The 20,629-nt window shown below is 52.1% G+C and overlaps 1 protein-coding gene across 8 annotated transcripts in view; it reads left to right on the top strand.

Moving 5' to 3' along the window:
- Positions 1-20,629, top strand: part of AKAP1 (A-kinase anchoring protein 1) — a 42,692-nt gene that overhangs the window by 8,604 nt on the left and 13,459 nt on the right. For 7 of the 8 annotated variants that reach the window (XR_004619811.1, XR_004619812.1, XM_034641247.1 and 4 more), the window contains exons 2-6: positions 10,426-12,046; positions 14,572-14,747; positions 16,298-16,424; positions 17,004-17,131; positions 19,416-19,593. Coding sequence is in view for 6 of the 8 variants with exons in the window: in XM_034641247.1 (XP_034497138.1) it covers positions 10,450-12,046; positions 14,572-14,747; positions 16,298-16,424; positions 17,004-17,131; positions 19,416-19,593 (2,206 nt within the window). In the remaining 2 variants the exon portion in view is untranslated. The remainder of the gene's footprint in view (positions 1-10,425; positions 12,047-14,571; positions 14,748-16,297; positions 16,425-17,003; positions 17,132-19,415; positions 19,594-20,629) is intronic. The other variant, XM_034641245.1, reaches the window with a different exon arrangement.

Here is a 20,629-nt window from a genome sequence, read left to right as displayed (position 1 = left end):
TCCTGGCTGGCTCAGCTGGAAGAGCATGCAACTTGATCCCAGGGTCGTGAGTTTGAACTCTATGTTGGGTATAGAGATTATTTAAATCTTTAAAAATAAAATTCAAGGGATGCCTGGATGGGTCAGTCGGTTAAGCATCTGCCTTTGGCTCAGAGTCCTGGGATTGAGCCCCGCATTGGGCTCCTTGCTCAGCAGGAAGTCTCCTTCTCCCTCTGCCCCTTACCCCCCTCATGCTCGCTTGCTCTATCTCTCTCAAATAAATAAATAAATACTCTTTAAGAAAATAAAATTCAAAACTGCATCACTTAGAAAATTTAAAAAAGAAAAGAAACTACAGCCCCATGGCTCTTTGGGCAAGTCTGTTCTCCTGTCTGGAGGAAGTTGGGTGAACCTGTCCCTCCGGGTTCTTGACCTTCAGCACGGCTTCGGCTCGGAGATGGTGGGGAGCGATTTCTCTGGCAGCAGCCCTTCGACCTCATCTTCACCTCCCCCCTTGTTGCTGTCGCTTGAGTCAGCCAAGTTTGTTCCTGCCTTAGTACTTGGCACATGCTCTCCCTGCCTGGAACTTTCTCCCCCTCTCCTTTCCCTGTCCTCCCAGATCTTGGCAGGGCTGCCCCTCGCTGTTCCAGCTCTGCTGCCACCTTTGGAGAAGCGTTCCCTGACCCTTCGGTCTGAAGCTCCCTCTCTTCCAGGCACACTGGACCCAGCTCTTCTCAACCTGGGTTCCTCATCTACACTACAGAACACATGATTGAGTGACTAAACTCAACTAGAATCCTTCCAGACGCACAGGAATATAGTTAGTTCTTTACGTACAAAGAGTGCCTACACTCAGTGCTCTGAGCACCTTTTGAGAGGCTGCTGGTTTATGCCATTGGGTTGTTGTGTCTTCACAGCGTCTTCTCTGAAATGTGACTCCCTACCCCTCCTGCTACCGTTGCTTTCTGAGGGCTCTTTCCACCACCTCAGCCCCTTCTCCGGTGGACCCTGGCTCACAGTGGGAGTTAAAATCTCTATTGAATGACTAGCCCTGAGGGGTCCTGCTACCTGATGCCGGTTAGCCTCGGTGGGGTGGGGAGACCCAGTGCAATGGCTTGGAAGGGTCTTACCATCAATAAGCCCCTGCTCTTTGTGATTACTACTCTTATATCAGCAGGGCAACTGAGGGGCTCTGAAGCAGAATTGACATCAGTTATGGGGCAATCACAGCATTACAAGTTTGTACTTGAATTGACACTACATATTATACTGGTTAACAAGAACCCTAAAGCTCTATGGTGATAGAACATCTCTTGCTATTGAATAGTTAAGAATATATTTTTTTAAAGATTTTATTTATTAGAGAGAGGGAGAGAGAGGGAGCACAAGCAGGGGGAGCGGCAGAGGGAGAAGCAGACTCCCCACTGAGCAGGGAACCCGACGTGGGGCTCAATCCCCAGACCCCAAGACCGTGACCTGAGCCAAAGGCAGATGCTTAACTGACTGAGCCACCCAGGCACCCAAAAATGTATTTTTTGTTCTATCAGAGCGCTGCTGGTAGAAAGATTGGTTACACAAGTTATACACAGATGTATTCTTTGAAAGACCAGCCCTTTGCCCTGAGTGTTCCCCAGCCAGTCCCCTCCTCTAGAGGCAGCTGCCCTCAGTTCTTCTAGACTGTCCTCCCTGCTATTTACGTCTGTATTTCTAAGTGCATTGCTTTTCCTTTCCTTCCGTTTTTTTTTTTTTAATTTTTTTTTAAAAGTATTACCTGATTTGTTTTTCTGGTCTGAAAGGTAAGGACGTGGCCCATCCCTACACTTTTTTCTCCCCACCCCCCATCCTCTTGGTATAGAGGTATGGCTAGCACAACTTCTGGTCAAGCTGCCCTTCAGAGTGTACATTATGATGTAAAGTTGTTAGTTTTCCATATTTCCTTTCTATCCAGCCCCCTCCTTTCCTCTCCTAGTTAATTTCCTGTGTTTCTTTAACTCCCTGTCTGTTTCTCACCCGATCTCCAGCTCTTCAGTGTGCCTTGGCTGTTGCTGTCCGAGCGCCTCATTGTTCTTAACTACAGCAGGTTCTCAGATGTTCATGCAATTCCTGGGAAGCACCGCTGTCCCTGGCTCTGCTTCCTCTTCATCCTGGGAATCCATTCTTCCCTTCTTTTGTGTTGCTTTGTGGATGGGTGCCCCCTCCTTTCTTGGTTTACTCCCTTGTCTTGGTGGAGCCCATCTTTCAGTAGCTTGCTGAGAAAAAGTGGGGGACAGTAGGCAGCCAACAAAGGGCAAGCTGATTCATGCACAAGGACAAGTCCTTTTGAAGGCATGGGTTTGGGGTGTGGTGGAAGACTTGGTGGGAAGTCAACAAAGACAATGTGGCACCCACAACCCTTTCACCGTGGCAGCAGAATATCTGGCTTCACTTTATGGAATAGTTTAAATGAGAGGGGTCTGGATTTGGGCATCAGGTAGTGAGGAAGATGGGTGTGGAGCAAAAGTGCATATTGAATGGGACAACCCAAGCCCTCTTGGCTCTCTCAGGACTGGTGTTCAGGCTGCTAACCTCTCCACCCCAGGACATGAGAACTTTCTGATCTGTGGAAACTGGCAGCCTGATTCCTGTTTGCCCCCCACCCCAGCCAGGATACTCGCCTGACTTTTGGACCAAAATGGTCAGTTGGTTAGTGGCAGAGGGTGGCACCGACAGGCCCACTGAAGAAGATGATCATTGGCGGGGTGGGGGGGTTGCCCCAAAAGAAACTGTGAGATTTGAAAGTGCCTTGAAAGTACGTTCTGTCTGTTTCATTTCTGTGTTCTGCTGTGCTTTGTACCCTGTAGGTGCCCATAAATATTGTTGGGTAGAAATGACCTTAGGCCTCTATGTGATTTCTGAGTTGGTCATATTCTGCTGTCTGCCGTTTGGAAAAATCGGTGTCTCACCTGTTGCTCTGCCCACGTGAGGTGGTGGTGTGAAGGGCTGCTTGCCTCACACCATCTTTTCTGATTCCTTCTGAAGGCGTGTGTCATCTTCATTAGCTTTTTTTGGTAAGCTTGTTGTCAGAGCACAACTTCCTATCTTTTGGGCAGTCTTGGGTAGTGTTCTGTGGTCATGGGCGGGAACTCTGTGTACCTAGGAACACTTCCCTGGCACCTGCTTTATCACTATCCTCAGAAATCTGTCAGAATTTACTGTTAAAGCGATTTGGTTGCCAAGAGCTAGGGGTAAGGGACAGGACAGATGTGCCATGGTTGTTATTAAAGTTTTTGAAAACCACATTCCTACCCTCCCAGATGAAGCAGTGGGAAGACCTTTGTAGAAAATGCTGATTCCCCCCACCCCCCTACTTTTATCATTTGAAACCTAATGAGACTGGACCTGCCAGGTATTTGGTCAGCAGAGCAAAGAAGACTGGGCATGTCACCTTTGTGTGGGGTTCTCTTTTTTACCAAGTTTTCCAAACTGGGAGTTAGTTTAATTTGTAATCGAATTAGAGGAGAAACAGCTCTTAATTTGAGAGCATGTCCAGAGAGGAGATTTTTTTGCTCCTGGCTCTTCTTACCTGGAGCTCCTGGGATTGGGCTCTGGGTCTCTATTTTTGGCTGGAGAAGGCTTCACTGAGTAGGTGCTCCCACCCAGACGGTACTGGGTTAAGCCTCCAGTTTCCTGGAGAGCAGCCCGGGAAGTGTTCTGTGACTTTTGGACAGCTGATACACCGGGAACAGGGAGTGGGGCTGGGCCAGCCACTGTGCCTCACCTGACTGCTCTGTGGGGCCATCACAATGAAAGGTGTGGGGGACAGTATGGGCCAGGACCTCACAGCCCCACTGTGAGCTAATGCGGAATCTTTAGGGTGCCAGCATGAGTCACAGCCCACACAGGCCCCCTACGGATGAAGGTAACAACTGCTTGAACATCAGGGCTGGGCTGAGACCTACATCCCTGAGGCATGGCTCCGGCACTCTGATTCCTGGGCCCCAGCCATGCTGTGGAGGGTGAGTGGCCCACGGTACCATCGTCCTCCACCCTCAGTGGCAGCACCACACACCACTCGGCAAGGTAGGCTTTGGCTGTCACAGCATCTGTCCAGCTCTTGTGTCTGTTTCTGGTCTGCTGGAAACACCCTCTAGGACTGCTCTGTCTTGTAGGGAGCCACGAGCTATATGTGGCTGTTTAAATTTAAATTAATAGTAAATAAAATTTAAAATTCAGTTTCTCAGTTACACTCGTCACATTTCAAGTTATTGAATAAGTAGCCGCCAGTATTGGACTGTAGTTGCAACTTAGAGATCACCCGGGCCTTTGCCTCTTGTGACCTGCTCTGCTTTGGCCGTGTTTCAGCCGCTGCCACTTGTTCCCATTGCCTTGACAGGAAAGGTCAAACTGCTTTTGTCTGGCCCCCTACCAGCTCTTCAGCCTTGGCTCCCAGGACTTGTTCTGCTCTGCTCTGGGACTGCTGCTCCCTTCCATCCCCAAAGGCATCTTGGGTTTAGAACCTTATATTTATGTCATTAACCCACCATTGCAACCTAGGCAAATTCTGGCTGCCTTTGAGACCGTCTTCTTTGGGTTCTGTTTGCCTGTTTCTGAAATTGGGCTCAGCTTGGTGCAGGTGTGAGAGACACAGATTCTTTAGCATGCATTGTGAGCTTCTGGTGGACAGAACCTTTTTCTTGCAGCTTAACCATATTTAGGTGTGAATTATCACACGAGTGAGTGTATGTGTGTGGCCTCCACCTGGTGAGGAATTAGGTAAACGCATCCTGTGGAAACCCAGAGGCCCTCTTGTGGTCTTGCACAAGTCCTCCAGCGGACTGGTGGGGGTGGAATGGGAAAGGGGGAGGGGGACCGGGCCAGGACCTTGACCTGGCCCACAGCCTCTGCTGTTCTCTGAATGTGGTGGCAGCAAGTCGCATCCTTTGAAGACCCCCTTCAAGGGGAGAAGCCTGTCAGCAACAACTTAGTGGGCTGAGCATTCTAGAGATGGAGTGTCTCAAACACCTGGGGACAGTGTTTGGTAATACGAACACATAACTCTAGAATAATGGAAATATTCAATTTCCGCGGGGGGGGGGGGGGAAAAGAAAAGTCCATTCAGAATGCTGAGGGGATGTGACTTCAGTGACCAGGCCCGAGTCCACACTGGACTTGATAGCCACTTGGCTCCTAAGTGCTTGTTTTTATGATCAACTTTCCCATCAATTAATTACATGCAGCTCTTTTTTTTTTCCCACAATAACTGCAGCCAGATGGGCTTAGTCACTGGGACCAACACTATTTGTATTGTACCCAGAAATTTGTTTTCTTGTTTAGCAGAAGGCTCTAGACTGCAGTAACTGGGTTGGTCATCGGTGTTGGGAGTGAGGCCATTACTTTTCCAGAGGTAAGCGTTTCTGAGAAGTCACAGGTTCCTCTGGGAGAAAGGAAAGGAATCCTTTTAGAACCCGGACAGCGCAGGTGAACCTAAGGCTTTGTGGGGCTGCAGCACGTGCCTGCCTTCGGCTGTGTGTGACCACCGGGCAGCCAGCCAGCATGCATCTAGTCCTGGGCAAATGGACCTGCTAAAAATAAGCAGGCAGCTATTTAATTCCAGCAGATTCAAAATAGCCACGTCTCCTCCCCACCAGCCCTCAGGCAGGGCTCTGCATCCTTCTGCAAGGTTTTTCTCTGGCTTGCCTGAGTGTCTGGGGCCTCCGGAGGGGGAGGCCCTGGGGGAAGCGGCTGCCTTCAATTAGCTTGTGAGTGTGAAGGCTTTTAGACCAATGGTGTTAAACGCCACTTATATCTTGTAGTTCAGGTTTTTTACAGAAAACAAAACCCCAAAAACCAGGGCAAAGAGAACACCTCAAGAGTCTGTTCCCAGAGGAGGAAGGTAGGCTGAAGTGTACACATGTGTGCATGTGGGCCTACGTGTGTGTGCACGGGTGAAGGCGGCCCTGCCTGAGAATTCAGGGAAGCTTGGGGCCTCTTGCAGCACCTGTCTGGGCCTATCAGACCAGGTAAAGCAGGGAGGATGGCGCCCTGCTGATTCACAAGAAGTCTGTTTGAGGTGAGATTGGCTCCAGTAAGACCCTTGGAAGTGAAGGGCTGAGGAAGTGAGGGACGTCTCATGACTGGGGGGTACGGTGGGGGGCTTCAGTCACTTGGCGCTCCCTGAGCGGTGCCTCCAGGCAGCAGTGCCTTCAGTGAGACCCAGCGAGTCTCCTTTGGGTGGGGTGGCTACTGATCCTGGGGCTCTTGGCTCTGTTCTTGGTGGAGATGGCTAATATCTCTAATCACAGTCCCCAGATAGCAATGAAGAAAACAAGGTACGCCTTCTCCTAGCTGGGGATCTCACACCTCTTTTCTCAAATTGCAGGAGCACTTCACTTGGGCAGATCCTGTCCCTGGAGGTCCTCATGGAGAAAAGGGCTTTCCCTGGAGGAGCAGGGGTCCTGTCTCCTGGCTCTCCAGCTCTAGTCCGAGGGGGCAGTGGTGGGCACGGGGGGTCCAGGTGGGGCATTCAGTAATCTTTGTGTTGGCTGATGCTGCCTCGGTACCCATGTTACGCACCTTGTCAGGGCCCTCATGCCACAACAGTAGAAGGCATCTGGCTTAGAAGTGGTGCGGAAGCGGTTTCCTGAACTGAAATGGCCACGTAGCTGCAGCGGACTGTCTGTAGAGGGCTGTGGAGGGTGGGTTTGGGGGCTCAGAGCCTCCATCTCTGGGGAACAAGTGGGCAGGTGGGAGGGTTCAGTGGTGAGTGGTGGAGGTATCCAGGCAAGCCGCAGAGCAGTGTTGTGTCCCCGGGTGACTGGTCCTGCGCGCAGTGTGAACTGGGGCTGGGAGGTGAAGAGGGGGCTGGGGGACAGTGATGCGGGGGCCAGGGTGTGGGCTGTGGTGTGGATCAGCGAGGGTGCAGGACCTAAGCCAGGCCAGGACTGTCTGCTTGAGTGTGGGCCTCTGCCTTATATAGCCCATTCCTGGAATCTCCAGAGGCGAAGCGGGGGTCACCTGCTGGACCTTAGGATCTGCTTCTCGTACCAGAGGGGTGGGGGCTTCTCCCAGCTGTTTGAGGGGCAGTTTGTATCTTGGGTAGCAGCTCCCTCCTTAGACACCTCAGCTTGAGTTTGGCCTTGGGCCCTTGGTGCGTAAAACAGGAGACTGCCCTCTGTGCGTCGTTAAGCCCGAGGATTCGTTATCTTCCTCTCTGCCCCATTCCATGGAATCTTGTTTCTCAGATCAGAGAATCAGTGGAAGACCATGGGAATCATAACTATAAATCTGCTGAAATGAGATTGTCTCGTTAGTAAGGAATCAGAACCTAAATTGACTGGCAAGAGGAGAAGCCAGGGTGAGACCCCAGCCACACCTACTGTTGCAGGTCACCTGTCGGGTAGGACTGATGTGACAGTAGGCCGTGTCCCAGGACTGCCGCCTTAGCCTGAGAGCACCCTTCCCCCAAAGCCTCTATTCCTTCTCAGATTTTATTTTTATGTGGAAGACATTGACTGCAAAGCAAATCTACCACTTCTGTGGGGGTGTGCACAGTGTTCCAGGAAAGTGATTCTCCAACTTGCATGTACACTGGAATCACCTGGGTTAGGGGCACCTGGCTGGCTCAGTCAGTGGGACGTGTGACTCTTGGTCTCCGGGTTGTGAGTTCAAGCCCAATGTTGGGTATAGAGATTACTTAGAAAAATCTTAAATAACCACCCTCTGCCCCCACCCCAACCAAACAAACCAAAACACCTGGTACTTTGGTCTCACTCTCAGAGATTCGAATTGATTCGGGTGCCACCTTGGCCTTGGGATTTTAAAAGCTTCCCAAGTGATGCTAACGTGCCACTGAGTTGGAGAACCGCTGAGAGAGAACTTTAATTCTCTCTCCTCAAAAGGAAGAGATTTTTATCCTATATTAGCAGATAAGAAAAAAACTACTGGAACTAGTAAGTGAGGTCAGTAAGGTTGTAATATACAAGATCAATGTGCAAAACGGTCTCCTGTCCTACAACCTGAAGGCTTGGCGTGTGTCCTTCCTGGTTTTTCATTAGGATTATGTGGACGTACACATTCCACGTATGGTGGTCTACGTCTGTTTTCTGTGTCATGGCAGTTTTTCCACATCTGTACATGAGATCAGCCTACTTCTCGATGAATTCTGCAGTGTATTTAGCAGTGATTCCCCAGAATTTTGTTTCAGTGATGCCCCAGTGAGCCTTTATGTAGACCTTTGCCTGTACAGAGTTGTTTTCATTTTTTTTTTTTAAGATAAGATTGCTGGTGTGGGGTTTTTAGGTCATAGGTTACAACGTTTTAGGAGCAATGTGAACTTTCCCTTTCCTTGGTCCATATGCTGCCTCATTTCCTCAGACACGTTAGTGCGGTCCAGACTTAATGTGGGCTAGAACCCGAGTTCCAGTCCTTGAGTGTATGACCTTGAGCTTGCTTTTTTTTTTTTTAATTCTTTTAAGTTTTTATTTAAGTAATATCTACACCCGATGTGGGGTTCAGACTCATGACCCCAAGATCAGGAGCTGCATGTGCCACTGACAGAGCCAGCCAGCTGTCCTGACCTTGAACTATTTTCTTTCTTTCTTTCTTTCTTTTTTTTTTAATTAAGCAGGCTCCATACCCAGCATATGGAGCCCAGCTCGGGGCTTGAGCTCAGAACCCTGAGATTGAGACCTGAGCCGAGATGGAGTGAAACGCTTAACCAACTGAGCCACCCAGCCGCCTTGCCAACCTTGAGCTGTTTTAACCTTGATGATGGCAATACATTCCAGACCAGGTGGTTGAGGATTAAGTGATACGAGGGCGAGCATCTAGTGAGGTTCTGTGTTTGAATCTAAAGTTATGAGAAGTATCATCGAACTTTCTGCCTAGAGGGGTTGATAGGATCTTCTGAGTCTGGCCACTGCTTAGCTCTGCTTGATATTTTCCAATCCCACAGATTCACTTCCAAATATTAGCAAGAAGGTTTATGGCTTTCCCCACCCCCTCACTTTGGGGCAGAGCATGTTTCCGAGTGTTCTTCACTGTAATGTGTTTGTGAATCCCCTGGGGGTCTTGTTAAAATGCAGTTTGTGATTTATTAGGTCTGGCCTGGGGCTGTATTTCTAGCAGGTTCCCAGGTGATGCTCAGTGCTTCTGGTCCATAGACCACTCTTTGAGAAGCAGAGTCCTAGAGCAGTGGTTCCCAGTGGAGGCACAAATCCAAATAAAGCACAATAGAGCACAAACCCAAATTAAGGTATAATTCACCATATCGGCAGAGGATTTTTGGTTTTAAGAAGGCTTGTGATATTTGCAGACAGAATAAAATTTACTGGCATGGGAGGTACTGAATTATAAGCATTCTAAAATAAGTCTGTCACAAACCTCTAAAGAGAGCTAACCCAGCTTAGCACTTAATACATATCTCAACTAATCCTCGTACCAACCCTCCTTTATGAGCTGTGTCCCCTCTTACAAGGAAAGGAACCTCCGTCTTCATCTCCTTTATGTGTCTGCTGCCTTCTCCTGGCCCTTGATCATTTCTCCTGGCCCAGATCCAGTTGATCTAGGTGTCCAGGTTCCTGTCCCTCCAATTGCTGTTCCTCCTACTCCCAGGATCACCTGGGAACACAGTTTGGTTCTCTGTTGCCTACAGGATGAAGTCTAGACTCCACAGTGAGGCCCCAGACCCTCATTGGGTCCACTAAACAACTTGATTCTTCAAGCATGACCTGTAGCTCCATGCCACTGTATGTTTTGCAGTCCCTCACCCTGGAGCCTCCCCCTTATCCTTTTGAAATCTTACTCATCCTTTATTCCAGTGCTTTCTTGCTGCATCACTGCTTCATTGAGTTACGATTTTGTGGGTAATGTGAGGGACATACATACATGTGGTTTCACGGGTCTTTAAAAATACTCCAATGTCAGGGCGCCTGGGTGGTTCAGTCAGATAAGTGTCCGACTTGATTTTGGCTCAGGTCGTGAACTCTCAGGGTCGTGAGATCGAACCCTACCTCGGGCTCTGCACTCAGCAGGGAGTCTGCTTGAGATTCTCTCTCCCTCTGCCTCTCCCCTACACACTCTCTTTCAAAAAATAAATAAATAAATAAATATTCCAATGTCACCTGAATAGATGAGTGTTCTGGGAGTTTAGAGAACTAAAAAACGCAACACACTATCCCCTTGGGAGGTGGAGAGAATTTGGCATTGAGAAGTGATGAAGGAAGGGATTCGGGTCCAAGAGAAGGCTCATCCTGTTTCAAGGGAGTGTGCATGACGAGGAAGCAGAAGGGGTATGTCTCCCTGCCCCCCCGCCTCCAGTGGATCATGCTGTGGGTACAAGCAGGGGGGGGGATGCCCCTTACATAAGCGGCAGGGAAGGGGGGAGACAGCAGGTTGTCTTTCTTTGCAGTGGCATCAGGACCCCCCTCCTTGGCTCTCATAGCATCCCTCTCTCCTCCTCCTCTCCAGGTATAATTTCTTCAGGCCTCCAGGATGGCCATCCAGTTCCGTTCCCTTTTCCCCTTGGCATTGCCTGGAATGCTGGCAGTCCTCGGCTGGTGGTGGTTTTTCTCTCGTAAAAAGCATGTCAGCAGCCAGGACAGACAGGTGGAGGCCAGCGCCGTGGAGCTGAGGGCTGGCCGAGCCATCAAAGAGCCACGCCCCAGGGCGGACCCCTGTCCTGTAGTAGTGTCCGCGCCCCCCAGCCTCGTACTGCAGGCCGAGAAGGAGCCGTCTACTGGGAGCAAGCCTCCCGCGGAGCCCCCAGCCTTGCTGCGGCCACATCCAATCTGTCGCAGGTCCGAGTCCTCAGGCAGCCTTCCCAACACCACCGACCCGAGACTCCGACCAGGAACACGCAGAGATGACAGCGCAAAGGTAGAGCTAGCCCTGACGCGTGATGAAGCTGGGTCCGTTCCCCTGGAGTGTCCCCTTCCGGCCCCGAAGAGTGTTCCTTTCCCCCATGAGGCAGCCGAGGTGTGCAAGCGAGAGCCCCCCTTTGGTGCTACAGGAGGGCGGAGCTGGCAGGGCCAGGCTGCGGCCCCCCAAGAGAAGCCGAGAGAGACGGGTGGGGCCGAAGGCACTGGTGATGCGCTGTCAGAAGAAAGCATGCTGGAGGAGGGTGTGTTGTCCCAGGAGCACGACTCTGAACCGGGGATCAGCGAGGCACCCAGCCCCGCTCCCTCGGGAGGAGCGGGAGAGAAGGGGAAGGACAGCCCGACGCAGGCGGAGGAGGATGCCGTGGGGAAGCTGCTGAGCGGCCTCATGGAATCGGCTCACACGGAGCTGATGGAGGACGAGGAGCGGCTGGCGCCACGGGTCCGTGGCAGAGCCCGCGACGCAGACTGCACAGGGGAACCGGGCCAAGACGAAGTTGCGGAGCAGAATGAGAAGATCGAACAGGCTGCTTACCAGATCATCTCCAGAGTGATCTTGGAGGCAACTGAAGAGGTGCTGGCCACCACCATGGGCAGGATTGCAGATCGGGTGTACCAGGCCTCAGCCGGTCAGCTCCCAGGGCAGAAGGAGGAGAGCTGTGTGCCAGTCTGCCAGAAGACGGCCCCGGGGCGAGATGCTGGGGAGCCCGCACTGGCCACCGTGGAGCCAGAGGCGGCCTCCGGCGCAGACGCTGCCCTCCGCTCGCCGGACCTGCCCGCAGACGGCCTGCCACCACCAAAGACCTACAGGAGCTGCCTGAGCAGCCCTCTGTCCAGCCCCAGCAAGGACAGGAAGCCAAAGAACTCCGCACACCACATCTCCCTGGCCCCCTGCCCGCTGCCCGCTGCCCCCCAGGGAGGGTCGCTAGATGAAGCCAGTGTCCTGGCAGAAAAGGCCGGATGCACCCCCTGCACTTCTGACAACAGCCGGGATGTCCCTTCGGTGGCCTCTGAGCCGTGCTCAGATTCCATCAGCACTTCGGGGCTGGAAGACTCATGTACAGACACCAGCTCAAGCCCCAGGAGCAAGGCCATCTCCCCGCCATTGCCGGAAAGTACTGTGCTCTTCAGCAACGGGGTGCTGAAGGGGGAGCTGTCAGACTTGGGGAATGAGGATGGATGGACCGTGGATGCAGAAGCAGATCATTCGGGAGGTAGGAGGGTCTCTGATGTTCCTCGCTTGGAGGACGGGGTGGGGGTTCTCCCACTGTTCGGCAGGCAAAGGCTGCCGGTCTGCCTCTCCCTTTGCTACTTCTGCAGTAGTAATGCTCTTCAGCTCCGTGTCCCAGCTGGCCTGCAGAATGTCGGGGCCCAGCATAGCGCTGGTGGGTCACTGAGAACTTAGGCTCTCCTGAACCCCCAAAGCCACGGGAGCTGTAACTTGGTTCAGCAGCCAGGGACCCTCCCCAGTCCTCCCGAAGGAGTCCGTGTTGCGTTTGGTGATTAACCTCGCTGTGGCTCTTTCTCTCTCTTAAACCTGACCTCTTAAAGGTTTTTGTAATGGACAGGCTTCCTTAGCTTTAATTCCCAAGTACCGGGAATGGGTGTGAACTTTTTTTTTTCAATGGTTAATTTCCTTTTAATCATGTGCTTGTTCCCATGTCTTCACCTGCCTTCCTTCTCCAGAAGCTCTTACCGGGTAAGTGCCCAGAGAGCGGCCACAGCCTTGACACTTGAGGGAGGCTCTCGCTCTCCTGCCTTGTTGTCGCCACTATTCCTCCGCAGAGAGCCTCCGCCATTTACTTTCTGTGCAGCTGCAGTTCCGTTCCCGGGAAAGAGGGGCACTTTGGTCACAAAGTGTCCACTGGGGTTTTCGAGTGCTGACCCCAGCATAGACAGTTCAGATCGCTCACATACAGGTCAGCAGCTCCTGACCCTGGTTTCGCAGCCACCCTGGGTTATTTTCAGTTAGTTATCTCCTGCAAAGAGGCCATGAATTCCCTGTGGGGGCTCTGACTTGCTTGTCCTGGAGCCGCGCCCCACTGTCTCCGCTCCGGGAAGGTCGGGAGTCTTTAGTGGGAATGTCAGTCCTTCCAGCCGCATCTGGTGTGTATCCCACACCACATTTTGTCACCTCTGAGATGGCTATTGAATTAAGACACCACTGATTTCTGTACCTCTAAATAAAACAAAACTCATCATTGTGATCGTGATTGTAGAAGGCCAGAGACTATAAGATGCATCTGAATTTCAGGGATGTTAGGTTTTGTTTTTGTTTTTTGTTTTTTTTAAAGATCTTTAAATGGTAAACAAAAATCTTTCTAAGAATGAAGGAGTTTCCCTTTATCCACTGGCCGTCAGCTGAATTCAGCCCGTCAGCCGTGTCCTGCCACCTGCAGGTGGACTGTGGCAGCTACTCGGGTGTGGTAAAGGCCTGGTGCTGAGGCCTCCCGGGAGAGCAGGCTGAGGGTCCGTTGGAGGTACAGGGACAGCAGATTGGAGGCTGGAGTACCATCCTTTCGGCACTCTGGCATGCAGAGCACAGGCTCCTTCCTCCCAGTCATCCACACCTGAGTGCGCACAGCCCTGCCCTTGCGTGAGGAGGTTGAAACCTGGGGAGCCTGGGGACCACCAGCTGAGGAAGCTGGCCTGTGAGCGCAGCCTGCTAGCGTCCCGTGGGGTCTGAGCCACCTCTGGGTGTGCCTGGGGTGACCCATATCGGCCAGTCCTATTCTGTTCAGGAGAGGCTGGGGCCCCTGATGTTGAGGGACAAGGTCACTTTGAAGGTGACTCGTCCTTAGCTGGGGACGGAATCTCATTGAAGCCTTACTCTGCATCCAGACAGTACATGCGTTGCTTGGAAAGGATTATGTCCAGGGTTTGGAGAAATCATGTGGATAATAACCTAATTAGTAGAATCTCAGGAGCGATCTATTTCTGGCAGTTAAGTTGTCCATATTTAAGCCAGAATCCTTCCTCTTAAGCTGGTCTGGACCCGTGTTTTTCCGGGATAGCCCCTGTGGCACACTCTAGAGCGGGAGTGGAGCAGACCCACGTTGATGCCAGGGTCCTGCTTCCTGCCCTGTTGTCTGGGGCATGAGCTTCAGCCCAGTCTTTGACCAAGGGGTGAAGACCTGCCATGAGCCCAGAAGAGCATTCAGGGTTGCACAAGTCAGGCCTAAGTAGAGGGAGAGGAGGGCCTCCTCCCTTCATCTACTTCCAGTAGGGCCCCGGGGCAGGATAAGAATGGGGCCCTCAGACGAGCCAGCAAGGGAGGCCTGTTCTAGCTCTGCTTGACTGATGTTCACCACCTGTGAGCCGGGGCCCGGGGCCTTGGGGCACTAGAGTCCCTTGGTCCAAGGGGCACGTGGTTGGAAGGGTGTGGGCCAGTTATGACTGGTCGGTCTCTGTGGAGGCCTGCCCTGAGAGCCGGCTCCGGGGACCATGTGGACCTTTTGGCCCGCTCCCCCCGCCGCCCCATGGGCTCCACTTCCCAGCTCACCACTTGTCTCTGCTCCAGCAGCTGTGGCTGGGCGTGGCTGCCAGTTCAGCAAGTGGGGCTGTGAGTGACAGGCTAAAATTAGGTGTATCTACACCCCCAGTCCTCCTTTCATTGGGGTTGTTCTAAGCCTTGTAGACTTCGGGTTGACAGTCACCTGCCAAGCTTGAGGAGGGGGTGTGGGGCGGGGGCCTCCTGGGAATGTGGATTTGGAAGTTATGCGTTACTGACTGCTCTTAGCTGGCGTCTGTGTGTCTGTGCATGCTGCTTCCTCCCCTGCAGGCTCGGACGGGAACAGCATGGATTCAGTGGATGGCTGCTGTGGCCCCAGGAAGACTGACAGTTTCCAGAACGCCCAAGCAGGCTCCAGTCCTAAGAAGGTTGACCTCATCATCTGGGAGATTGAGGTGCCAAAGGTAAGGGCTGCAAGCTCCACATTCCCTCAGGCCCAGGGTCATTGGGCTTAGCGGGGAGGGACAGTAAACCCAGAATAGCCCCCGAGCAAGCCAGAGGCTGATGGGAAAGGGAGGGCCACACTCTGCCAGGGCCCAGAGCTTCCTGCGACATCGTGGAGTCCCCTCAGCTGCCCTCAGGAGGGACCTGTTCTCATATCCTTCAAACTCACAGGCTACTCATTCTCCCCCTGGGGCTTCCTTGTGTGTGCTGAAGCTCTGATCTGTTTGGAGATGCTAGCAAAAACCAGACTGAGGGCATGAGCCAGGCAGGAATTCCTTCACTGTGCTCTGCTCAGAGCTCCCCAATGCGAAGTATATTTGATAATTGAGCACAGCATAAATCCGTATTTCAGAGAGCTTGAAAAGTATAGACATGTATGAAGAAAATAACAAACTGCTCTAATCTCACCCCCGGGAGTGACTGTGAGGACGTGTATTTCCTTCTTGTCTTGTACCCTGAGGTTTTTAAACAAAATTGAGATTATGTTGCTTTAATTAATGCTTTTAAATATTTAACAATTCAATTTTCCTGTGTTATTCTTCGAAAATATGATTTTAATTGCATTATTCCTTGTGTGAATGTCAGTTTACTTCACCAGTCCTCCAACCCAGGCTACTGAAGTGGTTTTGAGCTTTATGCTGTTCTAACTTAACAATTTTATTAGCTTGATCTTGATGCTTATTGCTGGGGCTCAGAAATAATTGGCCAACTGAATTCTCCTGGGCACTTAGCTCCCTGCTGCTGTGGAGACTTGGCTTGGTTTGAACTGTGGGTCAGGCGGGCTGCTTTGACCCCGGGGTGCTGGCTCCCTAGGTGTTTTCTCCCCCCCCCCGTGACCCTGAGAGCCACCGTGCCCTCTTCTCCTTCAGTGGTTGCAGAGGGCATGGGCAGGCAGCTCTGGGTACAGCGTAACCGTGTCCCTGGTGGCTCTGCTGGGGTGGGGTCATTTGGGATTGTCTCAGGGCTTGTCTTACTTACATCATGGCTAAGTTGAGCTGCTCCTGTCTGCCTTGAGCTCCGGGCTGCTATCAGTTGGCAACAGAAGTGCAAGGGTTCTCAAATGGAGCCTCTTTATCATCAAAGCCGGATAGACTTGAAGAGGTCTGAGGAGTGGTAAATTGACCCTTTTGGCTGGCGAAACCTCTCCTAGTATAGATTTGGGAGGAGAAGACGCTGGCTTTGCAGCTTTCTGGATGTGGGCCAGGTTGTCAGGGAAGAAATGGAAACTGCTGAGTCCAGAGCCAGACTGTGTAGTTCAGCCACTTAGTAGCTGTGTGATGTTGGGTGAGTTACTTCGCCTCTTTCAGCTTGTTAACCTCATCTGTAAAATGGTGACAAAGGTATCTGGTTCAGAGCTAAGTGCTCACAACAGTGCCTGGCAAATGAGTGCTAGCATGTTCACAGTTAATGATGTGTTTGAGCTTGACTTTGTGTAAAACAAAGGTAGGTCTTTGGGAACGTAGGGAATTGTTTTCCCATTAACACCCCCAATGGTCTCTTTCTGTCTCAGCACTTAGTTGGTCGGCTCATTGGCAAGCAGGGGAGGTATGTGAGTTTTCTGAAGCAAACGTCTGGTGCCAAGATCTACATCTCAACCCTGCCTTACACCCAGAACATCCAGATCTGCCACATAGAAGGTCGGTGGCAGCTGCTGGCCCGGGTTTCATTGCCTCCCCTGAAATGTAAAGCATTTGAGTTCCAATTATTCCCTTTTTGGAATCCAAGTCTCTGAATAGAAAACCCTGCATATCCTGGGTGAAGGGAACATGGGCGGGGGGTCTTCCTTCGGCCCTCCTCTCCAGTTCAGCTCCCTGAAGGAGCCTCAGCACCCTCCCCCAGATCTTCTGGCCAGGAGAGGCATGGGCACTCAGACGGCAGGCTGGGGGGGCCTGGGTTTACGGTGCCCGCTGCCTCACACGGCTCCCTCACAGAGCAGAGCGTGATTCCCCTCTGGTCGGGCAGGGCTGGGCCTTTCCCATCTGCTAGCCTCCTATTGTGTTCAAAGCATGGACACAGCGGCAGGGGCACCATTTGAAAGGTCAGTGGGTTTCAGGCCTCTTTAGATGCCTTTCTTCTTAAGGCGAAACTTAGCTTTCTGGCACCTTAAAGATATACTCGAATGCTAGGAAAACTCTTGTGGAGTGGGGTATATACATGAGTTTGGTTTTGCTGTTTGTCATACCCACTGTGACTCTCCTGCCTCTACCCCCATTTAGGTTCTCAGCATCATGTAGACAAGGCACTGAACTTGATTGGGAAGAAGTTCAAAGAACTGAACCTCACCAATATCTACGCTCCCCCACTGCCATCCCTGGCACTGCCTTCTCTTCCAATGACTTCCTGGGTGAGCATGCGCCTAGGGGACCAGATAAGACCTTCTTGTCTCCCTTTCACTCCAACCTTTCCCAAATAAGAAACTCCCAAGACCGTGGGCTGTAGGCCAAGAGCTCATTGATGCCTGTGACCTCTCACCTTGGCCTCCTCTGGTCGGTTTGGTTCTGCTTCTAGCCTGTGTTCTTTGCAGCCGGGCTCTGGGGCTGAAGTGCTGGTACAAAGCCAGACATGCCTCTGTCCCCACTTGGAAGGACTGTTCTCGGGCTCTGCTGCCCTGGCACCTTTTGTATTTTCAAGACATTTGCCTAGAAAGGATTATTGTCTATCCAGGAGACTGGGTGCACCCAGACTGGCTTGGGTCCCTTTAAAGCTGGTGATGTGTCCAGAATCCTAGCCTAAGACATCTGAGGCCTGGGTGGGGCCCACTGTTGTGGGTCTGGATGGGCTTGGAGTGGGTTCTTGTGTTCCTTACTCCTAGTTGAGCGAGGTCTAGTGGTGCCCCTGGTGAAGGATTCCCTTCCCCTTCCTTCTCACGGGAGGTACCTAGGTTATAAAGAGAAGAAATCCTCCCCTCCCGGCCCTGGGAGCCAGGTGGGTCTTTGGAGGTTGCTCCTGGAGTTTGGCAGGAGGGAAAGCTGACATCTTGGGGCCTTTGTGTGCTGGCGGCTGTGGGGTCTCTGGGGCCTATCACTTGAGATCCTGCAGCATGCCGCCAGCTCTCTTTGAGCCATCTGTCCCTCATGGAAGAATTGTAGGGCTCTGTAGGCTAAGATGACAGCAGCACTTCACACACAGGCTGAATGTGCTGCTTCAGGAAAATTGTCTCCTGGTGTGTGTTTGGGAGGGTTGACTTCTTGGTTCTGTATCTCCAAAGACACTTGTGCCGTGGGGGGAGGGATGGGTGTCCTGTTACTTTCCTGTGGATATTGGGGAGTGGGCTGAACCCCACTTCATGCTTTACTTCTGAATCCTAGCATTTTTTCCCCAGGAGGCTTGGACCAGACCCACTCTTTAATTGTAAATAATTGAGCAGCTGGGATGGCTTCCTTCCCTTGCTCTCTGTGTGGCTTGGTGGAGCTGGAGAGGAGATCCCAGGTGCCTTTCAACCAGCTGTACTGGGGGGAGGAGTGGAGGTCAGGACTCTTAGCCAGAGGCCCTGCCAACTGACTGGAAGGTGGCCTCAACATCTTACTGTGCCCAGAGCACCTAGGGTTGCCCGTAACTTGGCATTGGGAAAACTAATGACTAGGGACAAGTCTTTTTTTTTCTTTTCTTTTTTTTTTTTTAAGATTATATTTATTGGGGCGCCTGGGTGGCACAGCGGTTAAGTGTCTGCCTTTGGCTCAGGGCGTGATCCCGGCGTTGTGGGATCGAGCCCCACATCAGCCTCCTCTGCTATGAGCCTGCTTCTTCCTCTCCCACTCCCACTGCTTGTGTTCCCTCTCTCGCTGGCTGTCTCTATCTCTGTCAAATAAATAAATAAAATCTTAAAAAAAAAAAGATTATATTTATTTATTTGACACAGAGAGAGAGACTAGAGAGCACAAGCAGGAGGAATAGAGGGAGAGGGAGAAGCAGACTCCCCGCCGAGCAGGGAGCCTGATGTGGGAGTTGATCGCAGGACCCTGGGATCATGACCTGAGCTGAAAGCAGGTGCTTAACCAACTGAGCCACCCAGGGCCCTAGGGACAAGTCTTTTTGAGAGCAGTCTTGGCCTCTGCTAGGGCCTTTAATGTAGGGCCTGGCCACTGAGCAAACCTACATTCCCAATCCAGAGTGGGAATGAGTTGGAGGAGGTCTGAGGTCCAGATACCAGAGAGGAGGAGACAGAATGCCTCAGACTGTTGGATTCTTGCTGGCAGGAAAGCAAAGTAGAGGGACCCCGTGGGACTTGGAGCTCCTGGGCTCAGCTGCAGGGCCCAGGTTGCTGGCTGACGGGCCTGGGGCCTGCCCACCTCTTATTCTCTGGTGGCTTGTTCTCCAGGGCCTGTCATTCCCTTGCCTTCCCTGGGTGTTCGGCTCCTCAAGAGAGTTCCCTGCCCAGCCCTGGGACGAGGCCTCCTCTAGAGATCACTCTTGGCATTGCAGGACAAGGGCCACAGGTGCCACACTTTCCATGGCTGAAGTAGTTGTCCTTGGGCTTCTGCCATTTGGGTGCCATGTTGCTTTGGGCTGCGACACCCTTCTCAGAGATGTGCCAGTTCAGAAGCTTGCCCTGGGGCCTCAGGGCTTATCTCAAACATGAGAAGAGAAGGATTGCTGCAGTGCCTGCTGCTCCTTTCCCTTCCCTACAGCTCATGCTGCCCGATGGCGTCACCGTGGAGGTGATCGTGGTCAACCAGGTCAACGCCGGGCACTTGTTCGTGCAGCAGCACACGCACCCTACCTTCCATGCACTGCGCAGCCTGGACCAGCAGATGTACCTGTGTTACTCTCAGCCCGGAATCCCCACCTTGCCCACCCCAGTGGAAAGTAAGTGCTGCCCTGGGGTCAGCTGGGGAGCCTCGGGCTCTGGCCAGGCCAGGGGGAGGAGTTCTGGGGGTGGCCTGTTCTGCCCTTGGTCTTTTTTTTTTTTTTTTTTTTTTTTTTTTTAAGATTTTTTATTTCTTTATTCAACAGAGATAGAGACAGCCAGCGAGAGAAGGAACACAAGCAGGGGGAGTGGGAGAGGAAGAAGCAGGCTCATAGTGGAGGAGCCCGATGTGGGGCTCGATCCCGTAACGCCGGGATCACGCCCTGAGCCGAAGGCAGGCGCTTTAACCGCCATGCCACCCAGGCGCCCCCTGCCCTTGGTCTTGACCCAGGAGGAGGCTGTTCTGGGATCCCTCACGGAAGCAGCATCCCTGAGTCTTGCCGTCAGTGTGGAGTCACTCCTGGGCTGAGTTTCCCAGCTATCCCAATGGAAATGGTCTTCTCACTGGCTGACAGAGTCCCATGGGATTGGAGTAGATTTTTGACACATGAGTTCAGATCCCAGCTTTGCCATTTATCAGTTGAATGGGGCGATGCCCACTTGTTTGAGGAATCAGGGTTGGATTGTATGTGTGTTATATGTAAAGTACCTGATCAGATGATGGTTCTCGGAGAAGCTCCCTGAGAGCAATAGACCCCTGCCGTGGGGTGTCTCCCCTCCATGTGACAGATGAGAAAACAGGCTCTGAAGTCAGGTCGCTGGTCCAGGGGATACCTGAGCAAGAACTGGGGTCTAAACGCAGTTGTGCTCCTGAGTCTGTGCTTGGTCACTATATTCTTATTGCCCTTTTTGGCAAGAATCCAGTGTCAGAACATCTCTTCACCCACCCCTAGGGACTCCTAACCTGGACCACTCTGTTGGGGTTTTAAGGCTTTAAGGGAAACTTTGAAGCTACCTGTAGCAGAAATAAGGATTTAATTGTCATCAGAGTCTCTTAACGTTGCTTTGATCCATCAGTGAAGACCAAACTGGGGTCTAAAAGGTGACTGTACCAGGGGTTCCCTTTAAGGGTCAAGGTGAGGACATAATGTGGTC

Source organism: Ailuropoda melanoleuca, chromosome 13 (genome assembly GCF_002007445.2).
Source record: "Ailuropoda melanoleuca isolate Jingjing chromosome 13, ASM200744v2, whole genome shotgun sequence".
Taxonomy (NCBI): domain Eukaryota; kingdom Metazoa; phylum Chordata; class Mammalia; order Carnivora; family Ursidae; genus Ailuropoda; species Ailuropoda melanoleuca.
This window is presented reverse-complemented; position numbering and strand designations above follow the sequence as displayed.